The sequence below is a fragment of the Helianthus annuus genome, chromosome 11, assembly GCF_002127325.2.
Source record: "Helianthus annuus cultivar XRQ/B chromosome 11, HanXRQr2.0-SUNRISE, whole genome shotgun sequence".
Lineage (NCBI taxonomy): Eukaryota > Viridiplantae > Streptophyta > Magnoliopsida > Asterales > Asteraceae > Helianthus > Helianthus annuus.
The window spans coordinates 133030438-133042837 of NC_035443.2; the positions used below are offsets into that span (position 1 = coordinate 133030438).

At 36.7% G+C, this 12400-nt stretch overlaps 1 protein-coding gene across 2 annotated transcripts; it reads left to right on the top strand.

Moving 5' to 3' along the window:
- The first annotated feature begins 226 nt into the window (after nt 1–226).
- LOC110890272 (premnaspirodiene oxygenase) lies at nt 227–12116 on the top strand. Of its 2 annotated transcripts, XM_022137874.2 has the most exons (3): nt 345–969; nt 10804–11169; nt 11320–12116. In XM_022137874.2, the coding sequence occupies exons 1-3, from the start codon at nt 466–468 to the stop codon at nt 11944–11946; spliced, it is 1497 nt and encodes a 498-aa protein (XP_021993566.2). In that variant the 5' UTR covers nt 345–465; the 3' UTR covers nt 11947–12116. The 2 variants fall into 2 exon arrangements, with proteins under 2 accessions (XP_021993565.1, XP_021993566.2); XM_022137873.2 differs by lacking the exons at nt 10804–11169; nt 11320–12116 and adding an exon at nt 1487–2392 and having other exon boundaries at nt 227–1335.
- The last annotated feature ends 284 nt before the right edge of the window (nt 12117–12400 follow it).

Consider the following 12400-nt stretch of genomic DNA (forward strand, 5'->3'; position numbering starts at 1 on the left):
GCTAAATTTCAGTATTGGTAGTGATTCTGTAATTATATTTAATAGTATCAATCTCATCCCTATTTATATCTTATAGTTAACAGATCTCGTAACAATATCGAGACAATATATCACAAGCATATTATTTCGACTAAATAACCTATTCCAAAAATAACCTATAACAACCACCTATTCCAGAGTTAGAAAACTATATAAGACCATGTTCAACGCAGGACGTAATAGATCCGTGAGCCGCCCCTGTTACATGTGAAAGAAGAGGGGTGGCGGCTATTGTTGGAGTTTAGAGACAAAACACATTAAACACTACATGTTGTGATTGGAGTTTTAATTATAACACAAGAGCTAGCTAGCCGGCAATGATAATTATAATTTACAACTGTCGTGGGCTGTAAAGTAGTACTATATAAACTTTCTATCGTTGATAGAATTGTGACAAAACATTTGGTGAATATTTTCAACACAAACATGGGTCATGAGTCTCTACTGATCACTATTCTTTTGTTACCATTTTTCATCTTCTTCATCGTAAAGAAACGTCGTCAACAAAACCTCCTACTCCCTCCTGGTCCTCCAAAGCTTCCATTGATCGGTAACATGCACCGTCTTCTACACCCCGCACCGCACCGAGCGCTTAGCTACTTAGCCGCGAAGTACGGTCCCATCATGCACCTAAAGCTCGGGTTCATCTCTACTATTGTCATCTCCTCAGCTGAAGCCGCTAGACAGATCATGAAGACTCATGATAATATCTTCTCAAACCGCCCGAAGCTCGTGGCTCCGGGAATCTTGGGTTATAACTATAGCGATATAGCCTTTGCTCCTTACGGGTCGTATTGGAGGCAACTTAAGAAGATATGTGTTCTGGAGTTCTCAACTGCAAAAAGCATGGATTCGACGCGCTTTATACGCGAAGAAGAGGTGAAACTGCTTGTTGAATCTATTAGTAAAAGTTTGGAACCGGTAAACTTGGTTGAAAGGCTGTTTGCTTTGAATCATAATATTATTGCTAGGGTTACGTTTGATGAGAAGTTTGATGATGAAATGAGGTTCCGGATGGCGATCCGGGAAGGGACCGCTTTGGCGGCCGGGTTTCAGATTGGAGATTTCTTTCCTTCGCTTGGTTTCGTTGCGAAACTCACAGGAATGAATAAAAGGATGGAAGAGTGTCTTGTGGAGCTTAGTAACATCATGGACAAGAAGATACAACAACGCATCGATCTGCGTAGAGTTGAGAAACCGCAACGCGAGTGTTTTGTCGACCTTCTTCTCCAGCTTCGGGACTCCGGCGAGCTCGACCAGCCATTGACTACGGACAACATCAAGTCTGTCCTACTAGTAAGGGTTTTCATTTAATTTTTGCCTCATCAAACATAACTTATTGTTTTCTTTCTTTTAAATAACTTTACTAATAACTCTGCTACGCATGAGTAAGATTTTACTAGGAACGTTTTATTTGTTATTGGTCTTTAACTGATGATCTCTATAGGACGTGTTCACGGGTGCAAGTGAGAATTCGTCAAACATAGTCGAGTGGGCGATGGCAGAAATGTTAAGGAACCCAAGCGTAATGAAAAAAGCACAAACTGAGATCAGACTTGTCATCGGCGAAAAAGCTAACCCTACAATAGAAGAGACTGATCTTCCGAAACTAAATTATATGAAAATGGTAGTCAAGGAGACTTTAAGGTTTCACCCTCCGGTTCCTCTTTTGCTCCCACGAGAGTCCATGGAAAGTTGTGTGATCAACGGGTATGAGATCCCTTCAAAAACCCGAGTTCTTGTAAACTACTGGGCCATAGCTCGGGATCCTTCCAGTTGGAAGGATCCAAATGTGTTTAATCCTGAGAGGTTTATGGATGAAAACAAAGATTATAGAGGTCATGACTTCGACTACATTCCTTTTGGCGCTGGTCGCCGAGTTTGTCCTGGAATTTCACTGGGAATGGCAAACACCGAGCTTTCTCTAGCTTCTTTGCTTTACCATTTCGATTGGGAGCTAGCTAATGGGGAGAAACCACAAGATTTAGACATGAACGAGACATTTGGAATGACATGTTACAAAACTTGTGGTTTAAGACTCGTTCCTAGCCTACGTTTCCCTATATCGACTTAGATTTGATCGTTTGCTGGTCAGTTTAAAAAAGTATCACTTAATAAGATTCAGCTTTCGTATAAGATATAAAATCTGAAACGCTGATGATTCAAAGTTTGGTACTCGTCGGCAGGACCATTTTTATACATGTAGACATTGATGAATATGGTGTAAAAAATCAATAATTTTGCTTAAAGTCGATAGTCATTTACAATGTATGTTATAACGATTGTATTTTATTTGTACGTGTTAAAGGACCATCGTACTTTATTAAATAATAAAATGAGAATCACGTTATCACTCCTAAGAATAAAAATATGGAATATATATCTATATCTTTACTATCTTATTAAAGAAACTGAGTTTTCTACCCTTTTAGTAATTTGCACAAATTTTTAGATAGCAAACCAAAGGTCAAGAATAAATTCATATCAAATCAGATACTTTTGTTGTTTTCATCCGTTTCTACCCTTTGCTCTATTCATTAGTAAACAATGCCTACGGGCGACTTCATCATTTAATTGACTTGATGATTTATCAATACAATTTGATGATTAAAACCTTTCATCTTTCTTAAATCGAAATAACCCCCAATCAATTTAGAACACTGAAATTAATTGAAACCCTTTCGACTTTCTTCAACTAAAACTTCCGTAAACAGTTACCACTGCGATTGAAGGGGCAATACCCTATTGATAACCTTTGAACGATTTCACAATCCATAAATCCACACTCTCTCACCGCCACCGGTTCCAAATTTTCTCGTAAATTAGTCAGAAATCGCTATTTGTGACGCATTTTTTACGGAAAACGGTGTTAGAAATTTTGAGTTTTCTAATAGTGAAAATTGTCTCATACCGTCTTCATTCACGTATCAAACTCGGGTTCTCATCTACTTTCTTCAATTTCAACTTCTTGATGTTTAATCATGATTTGTTTGCTTATGCAAGGTGCTGGTTGAATGATAGTTTATCAAATGTACCAGAAGGTAATGTTTTGATCTTTTGATTGGTGATACTGATCTTAATAATCTTATAAAAGAAACAGGGTTTACTACCTTTTGGTAATTTGCACAAATTTTTAGATGACAAACCAAAGGTCAAGAACAAATTCATATCAAATTCACATACTTTTTTTATTTTCTTCCATTTCTACCCTTTGCACTATTCATTAGTAAACAATGCCTATGGGCGACCTCATCATTTAATTGACTTGATGATTTATTCAATCAGAGCCGGCCCAATGGGCTTGTGGATCTAGGCAAAGGCCTAGGGTCTCCAATTTTTAAGGGCCTCAAGATTTTGGATTCTGGGCCTCCTTTTCAATAATATTAGCTTCCAAGCCTAAACGCTCAACTATTGAAGATGGGCATAACAAAGCCAATATAAAATTTCCTACCCAGTAGCAATAACAAAGCCATAGCAAATCTCCTAGCTTTACTTGATACGTTATTTTAATGTTACAAAATAATATTTTTTATGCATTATCAAATAAAATTTCCTACCCAGTAACAATCTAAATAGCAGTAAATTATTTTTTTTCCTTTTTTTTTATTTTAGTGGCGACATATATGTCGCCCCTAATAGTCACAAGTGTCGCCGCTAAAAGTCATTCAAAATAGCGACGACACACGCTTTTTAGCGACGGCAGGTGACCAATAGCGGCCTATCTATAGCGGCGACAAAAAGGACTTTTAGCGGCGACACGTGTCGTCGCTAAAGGTGCCTGTTTCTTGTAGTAGTGAATGTACCAGAAGGTAATGTTTTGATCTTTTGATTGGTGATACTGATAGTTCGTCACATGTGATACAAGTAATGGTTTAATCTAATGTGTGATTGGATCTAAATGTATTATGATTTGGGCAATTTTATTTTGAAGGGTTAGAGAGTATGCTTGATCTATTATCTTTGGATTTTCGAGCATGCGTGTTACTTACCAACTTGATAGACTTCACATCATAATACAGAATGAATGTATGATTCTTGCATTTATTTACAGTTTTTTATTGTCACTATTACTTTGTTTTAGATCATGGATTTGGATAGCATAAAGAAGACGACTCTTCGTGAAATGAGTAGTTCGTTTCTAATTGCAAATCATGCTCTTTAAAGAACTCAGTCTCATGTCACTAGAAAATAGCATACTGGTTTATGCATGGCCCGGAATTTCCTCTATGAGTACAAGGTACCCCGTAAAGCCCCCTAATGCACTTTTACGCCACACATGGCCGGCCCTTAGGGTGGGCGGGGAGGACCACTGGCCAGGGCCCGGTACTTCGAAGGGCATGTTTAATTTAAAAAAAAAAAAATCCGATATGTAAATGTAAAAATAAATAAATTAATGAGTCCAATACCCAATTTCGTTAAGGCCTAATTAAGGACACGTTTTTTCGAGCTCGGACAGGGTACATGAATTCTTAGGGCCGGCACTGACGCCACATGTCGAATAACACCCACCAAGAAGCTTTATGACAACCCATGGCCTAACAGGCTTGCACGAACCAATCTTTTACCCTTTTTCTCGCATTTTTTAGAATTAAAACACGTTTGTGTGGGCTTTAGTGTCTGTGTCTTTTGAAAAATGGTGATTTAAACTTCATATTTGTTCGGCAAATTAATGGACCCACTGCTGGTGTCGGTGCTCAACATTCCAAGGCTGGGTTGTTTGATTTGACTTTTTTTTTTTTTTTGTAATTCTTGATCAATTCCTACATGTGGTCTCCATACGAGTGACATCATAAAGTGTAGTTGTGCACATTTGTTAACATGCATTGAAATTGGATGGCCTATATAGAGCGTTCATTTACATCTTATATTGTGAATGACATTCTTATATGAAATGAGATACATAGCATATACTGTTTGGGAAAAGAATAGGCTTTTTGTTATTACTTTTGTATTTTTCTTATCTTCCAAGTTTTTTGGTATTTGTTTGGCAACTCGAGATCTTGGTTATAATTCTTAGGGGGTGTTTGGTGTTGCGTTTTCAAAATAGATTTTGCGTTTTCAAAACTGCGTTTTGAAAAAGCATGTAGGTATATGCTTCTCCAAAACTGCATTTTGAAGGCAGATAATCACTTTTTCATCCAAACACTTTTTTAGATTATTTATGTTTTACAAACGCAATAATCAAATAATCACTTCAAAACGTAATCCCAAACACCCTCTTATACAACCCCATCGAATCCTTGACTATTAGGGGACCCGGGGCGCCCCGTTGTGAGCCCTTGTTCACGAGTTTTCCATAGTGAACCACTACCGCCACTCTTTGTTTCCACGTGTGGAACTGAGCACGCGTGCTCATCATCACGCGTTAAAAATCAAATTTTTGGAACCTACCAACAAGCCGAAGATTATAAAGTGCGAGTTAGGGTTCCTCGTGGTCCTTTGACTTCGATGATTTTGGCTTTCACTTTGATTTCGATGTTGTTTAGTATGTCCATTGTCTTTGATCGCCTTCATTGTTGCAGACGGCTGGTGAGGAACTAGGGTTTTAGAGTTGAAGGTTTCATGAGTGAACGAAACCCTAAGGACAGAGTATTTATATGCGTACATTACCACTGAAAATGAAGATGGGTTTAAGGATGGGCCAATATGTATGTGAGTTGAAGAAATAAAAAGCCCATTTGGAGGTGCACAAAATAACTAGTTTTACCAGCTAAACAAAAATAAACCGGTTTTGGTTAATTATCAGTAGGGATACAAAACTAGTAGCCGAACCGAGCCTACTTAAACTTGTTTTATTGTTAATTTATAATTTAAAATAAACAGCACTAGTGATGGGCATTTCCACTAAAATCCATCACTAGTGATGCAATAAAACTTGATGACGTGGCGAAACTTGATTGAATGTTGTGAGTGATGGAATTCTATCACTAGTGGAGTGCCCCCACCCCCCTTATACAACATCAAGTCTGTCCTACTAGTAAGGGTTTTCATTTAATTTTTGCTTCATCAAACATAACTCCTTGTTTTCTTTCTTTTAAATAACTTTACTAATAACTTTGTTATGCATGAGTGAGATTTTACTAGGAACGTTTTATTTGTTTGTTTGTCTGTTATTGGTCTTTAACTGATGATCTCTATTAGACGTGTTCACGGGTGCAAGTGAGATGTTCGAGAGGGTGACGGCAAAAATGTTAAGGAACCCTAACGTAATGAAAAAAGCACAAACTGAGATCAGACGTGTCATTGGCGAAAAAGCTAACCCTAGATAGAAGATCGACAGATCTTCTGAAACTAAATTATATGAAAATGGTGATCAAGGAGACTCTAAGGTTTCACCCCCCCCCCCCCGGTTCATCTTTTGCTTCCACGAGAGTCCATGGAAAGATGTGTGATAAACGTGTATGAGATCCCTTCACAAACCCGAGTTTTTATAAAAATATTGGGCCATGGCTCGAGATCCTTTAAGCTGGAAGGATCCAAATGTGTTTAATCCTGGGAGGTTTCATGATGAAACCAAAGTTGATAGAGGTCATGACTTCGACTACATTCCTTTTGGCGCTGGTCGCCGAGTTTGTCCAGGAATTTCACTGGGAATGGCGAATACCGAGCTTTCTCTAGCTTCGTTGCTTTACCATTTCGATTGGTAGCTAGCTAATGGGGAGAAACCACAAGATTTAGACATGAACATGTTACAAAACTTGTGGCTTACGACTCGTTCCTAGCTTTTGCTTCCCTATATTGACTTAGAGGTTTCAGTTATCATTTTCATTACCACTTTCAATTAGTTAGTGATCATGTGTTTATCTGTATAATAAATAACACGTACTAAATGTCAAAATTTTGAATAATAAAAATAATTTAATATAAAGTAGAAGAAACCACCGGTTCTAATTTATGTAGCAGTCGTTTGTCATTTGTGTCATGTGAAATTTAGAGGACCATTTTGTAGACAGTGATGAATGCTAATTTCAATCAATTTGCTTAAAGTCAAAAGTTATCTAAAATATACATTATTTAACCGTATGATTTGGACATGTTGAGAATATTCATAATGTAAATGTGTAGTGAGTGATATGATATCCATGGCCACATTAGCCATGGGGCGCTGAACGATTCCCCAGCCTCGCCCTTTGCCACCGACCCCGTCAACTTTCAGTTTTCAAGTTCTTGGACAAAAACAATTCTCTAAACACAGGGCTCCATAAACAAAATACACAGCATGAAAGATGAGAGAAACCGCTACATCACCTCCCAAAAAGAAAAATCATATTATTGGTGGTGCTCTAACAGGTATGTGTGTGTGCGTAAGGGTTTATACTTCATTTTAGAGTCAAGGTATGAGGGTCATGGTTGGGACATGATTTGTCACGTAGGAACATGGCCCTTTGCATGATCCATCATGGTTCGCATGGATTAAACCATGACAACCATGGTCCTCTTTTCCATTTTCCAAGATTTCCTTTTCTTTTTCTTTAGACAAAAATAAATATGGAGATAGTGGTTTGGGTCATGATCACACTCCTATGGTAGTAGTTTTGGATGGTAGATTAGAGGTGGGTGAAATGATACTAACGTGGAGGGTCACGACCACACCCTATTTAGGGATTAAATTCAACAACACCGGTCATTTTGTCTCGTAACAAATAAAAAAAAGTTCTCTTATTTTTAAAGTTAAACTAGATGTCTTTGTACAACCCGACGAGACACCATAACTAGTTACGATTTTACCCTCAATTTAAATTTACAATTTTCTCATCGTTTTTGTTTGCTTTCCCAATAAAATTACGATTTTGCCCCCAATATATAACAACGGACACAAACTGGGGAATTGTGTCAGGAAGTTGTCTGGCACTCCCCCATTGGCCCAACCAATATACGATTTTATCCCCGCTTTAAAATTACGATTTTGCCATCATTTCAAAATTACATTTTTACCCCCAGTTCAAAATAAAATTATGTTTTTGCCCCTCAATTAAAAATTACCATTTTGCCCTCGGTTCAAAATTACGATTTTGACCCATTTAGATTTACAATTTTGCCATTAGTTTTTTTTCCCACCCAGCCAAGTTATAATTTTGCCCTCAATTTAAATTTACATTTTTGCCATCATTATCCTTTGCTTTTCCAGTTAAATTACGATTTTACCCCAGTGTAAATTTACATTCATGCCATCGTTTTAGTTTTTTTTTTTTTTTTTTTTTTTTGATAAAACTATAGTAGCGCTTTGTTTTGTTGTTTGACTCAGTGTAATTTTATTCGTGCCAGACGGCTGCTTGGCACACGCTTATTTATCCTGAAAAATTACAGTTTTGCCCCAGTTTAAAATTATTGGTTTTCTATCATTTTTGTTTTTCTTAAGCAAAAGTATGATAGTGTTTTAATTTAGAGTAAACTGTCATTTTGTTCCCTAAGATTTGTTCACTTTTACTATTTTAGTCCAAATATCAAACCTTTTAAATGTGGATCCCTGTGGTTTCACTTTTATTGTCATTTTAGTTCAAAAATCAAATTACATTTTATTTGACTTTTAAAAGCTGGTTATTTTGTCTTTATCTTCCAGGGAAAAATTGTCCATCTCATTTTATTATAACATATTAATAATTAAAATAATGAGTAATCAATACATTTACCCTCCTCCCTAATAAATTTACACAGCAGAACTTCATCTTTCCCAACCCTCATAACTTCATCTTCCCCAAATGTTTGTTATCTTCTTTATCGCAACCTTTTCGCCCGTTTGTGTGCCAGCGGCTGCACAAACGACTCCATGACTTCCTTTTCCTATTATTTCGAGGATTTTGTATCGGTTTGATTCACCGTATTCGGTGAAAAACTCCACCTCTTTTGGACTCTAAACAATGTTCAATGCAAGCTCAGAATCCTCATATTACAATTAAACATATTAAATTAAATAATTAACCAATAACCAACAAACAGCTTTAAATTTACTAAAATCATAATAAATAACTATAAAACATGCATTATCTGAATTCTGAAACAATATACATTTTTAATCTTAAAAATCTTTAAAAAAACAGAATATATAAATATTTGATCCACAAGCAATAACAGCATCTAAAACACATACAGAAGCAAACAACCGACTGTAAATTCAATAATAATCAAAACCCAACTAAAAAAATCAAACAAATTACACAAAAGGTTAATCAAGTTCACATTTTTTTCGGGCCGATCCTGCTGCATCTTGTTTCTTGAAACAAACCCATATCAAAACAAACAAAACCCACAAAGAAGAAAGATAATTCAACAAGAAAAAGTATATATTTCAACAAGAAACAAAGAAAATTACCCACATTTAACCCACCTACAACAATACCCAGAAATGTATTCAGCAACAAAGCTTAAAAATCACAACTTTACTCATCAAATTCTTGAAAACCCTAACCGTAACCCTAAAAAACCCAAATCCACCGATACCCAAAAGCTACTTACAAAGAAAACAAACACCACAACACTATCATTGATCAATACAACCAAGAGTTATTAGCTATTAGTGACCAAGAATCTGGTGGTACTGGAAGAATTGGTGATAAAGATTGGTTCTTGATCTCAAGATCTTTAGGTGTGAGGGAGGAGAGAGAGAGAGAGAGGAGAGAGAGAGGGGGGTGAATGAAGTGGGATTTGATTAAATAGAGAGAATTTGAGAAGTGGGTTCGAATTGTATGTCCACCGATAAGTACAGTTATGAGGGTTGGGGAAGATGAAGTTCTGTTGTGTAAATTTATTATGGAGGGTAAAGAGTAAATTGTCATTTTGGTCCCTGAGGTTTGGTCGCTTTTGTCATTTTAGTCCAAAACTCAAACCTTTTAAATCTGGGTCCCTATGGTTTCACTTTTATTGTCATTTTGGTCCAAAAATCAAATCACCTGTTATTTGGATATTAAAATCTGATTATTTTGTCTTTTTCTTCAAGGGTAAAATGGTCCATCTCAATTTATTATAACATATTAATAATTAAATTAATTATATTTCATTTACCTTAATAAATGGTCAACAGATCCCCCCCCCCCCATAACATCATCTTCCCCAAATTATCTTCCCCCAAAATCACCCCACACCAAACCCTAATCCCTAATTCATCTTCTTCATCTTCTCCCCCTACAACCGTCTGAACAATGGTATGAAAACATATCTTCAATTGATTCTGACTTATTATTGAATCTTGTTTGTCTTATTCTAGGAGCTCTGTGTTGAATGTGTCGTGATGGGGAGCCTTTATCTTCTAGAAACAAGAACTTACAGTCCCCACATACGGCGATGGAATCAAAGTCGTTATTTTCGTTTTCAGATGAAAGTGTTCTACAGTATAGAGCACATATTTGTGATGCATCATCCATGCCTGCATTTTTAAGTAGAAGAATTAGTATAGATCGTTAGAAGTTAGAACAGAGATGATGATTACAAAGGTCTGGTTGAAGAAATTACAAAGTTCGATAAATATTCAAGCAAACCGACTAATGTAATCTAATTTTGCTAACTTAGTTCTAATTTCTAATAGGAATGAAAACTTTGCTAACCTAACTTTGGGCATGTTTGGGTAAGCTTATTGAAACAACTTATTGACTTATTGGCTTCTTGGAAAAGTCAGGATTTTGTGACTTATTGACTTATTGGCTTTTCCCCCTCACATATACCCTCTTTGCCAAACATCATTTTAGAGCTTATGACTTTTCAAAAAGCCAATAAGTCAATAAGTTGTTTCAAAAAGCTTACCCAAACATGCCCTTGGAACCGGTAAACTTGGTTGAAAGGCTGTTTGCTTTGAATCATAATATTATTGCTAGGGTTACGTTTGATGAGAAGTTTGATGATGAAATGAGGTTCCGGATGGCGATCCGGGAAGGGACCGCTTTGGCGGCCGGGTTTCAGATTGGGGATTTCTTTCCTTCGCTTGCTTTTGTTGCGAAACTCACTGGAATGAATAAAAGGATGGAAGAGTGTCTTTCGGAGCTTAGTAACATCATGGACAAGAAAATACAAAACCGCATCGATCTGCGTAAAGTTGGGAAACCACAACGTGAGTGTCTTGTCGACCTTCTTCTCCAGCTTCGGGACTCCGGCGAGCTCGACCAGCCATTGACTACGGACAACATCAAGTCTGTCCTACTAGTAAGGGTTTTCATTTAATTTTTGCCTCATCAAACATAACTCTTTGTTTTCTTTCTTTTAAATAACTTTACTAATAACTCTGCTACGCATGAGTGAGATTTTACTAGGAACGTTTTATTTGTTATTGGTCTTAACTGATGATCTCTGTAGGACGTGTTCACGGGTGCAAGTGAGAATTCGTCAAACATAGTCGAGTGGGCGATGGCAGAAATGTTAAGGAACCCTAACGTAATGAAAAAAGCACAAACTGAAATCAGACTTGTCATCGGCGAAAAAGCTAACCCTACAATAGAAGAGACTGATCTTCCGAAACTAAATTATATGAAAATGGTAGTCAAGGAGACTTTAAGGTTTCACCCTCCAGTTCCTCTTTTGCTCCCACGAGAGTCCATGGAAAGTTGTGTGATCAACGGGTATGAGATCCCTTCAAAAACCCGAGTTCTTGTAAACTACTGGGCCATAGCTCGGGATCCTTCCAGTTGGAAGGATCCAAATGTGTTTAATCCTGAGAGGTTTATGGATGAAAACAAAGATTATAGAGGTCATGACTTCGACTACATTCCTTTTGGCGCTGGTCGCCGAGTTTGTCCAGGAATTTCACTGGGAATGGCAAACACCGAGCTTTCTCTAGCTTCTTTGCTTTACCATTTCGATTGGGAACTAGCTAATGGGGAGAAACCACAAGATTTAGACATGAACGAGACATTTGGAATGACATGTTACAAAACTTGTGGTTTAAGACTCGTTCCTAGCCTACGTTTCCCTATATCGACTTAGATTTGATCGTTTGCTGGTCAGTGTAAAAAAGTATCACTTAATAAATTTCAGTTTTCGTAAAGTGAAAACATACGATATAAAATAAAACACTGATGATTCAAATTTTTGTACTCGTCGCATGCAGGACCATTTTGATACACGTAGACATTGATGAATATGCTGTAAAAAATCAATAATTTTGCTTAAAGTCGATAGTTATTAACAATGTATGTTATAACGATTGTATTTTATTTGTACGTGTTAAAGGACCATTGTACTTTATTAAATAATAAAATGAGAATCACGTTATCACTCTTAAAAATAAAAATATGGAATATATATCTATATCTATATTATCTTATTGTAAAAGACTGGGTCGTCTACTCTTTTGGTAATTTGCAAAAAATTTTAGATGGCAAACCAAAGGTCGAGAACAAATTCATATCAAATTCGCATACTTATGTTATTTTCTTTC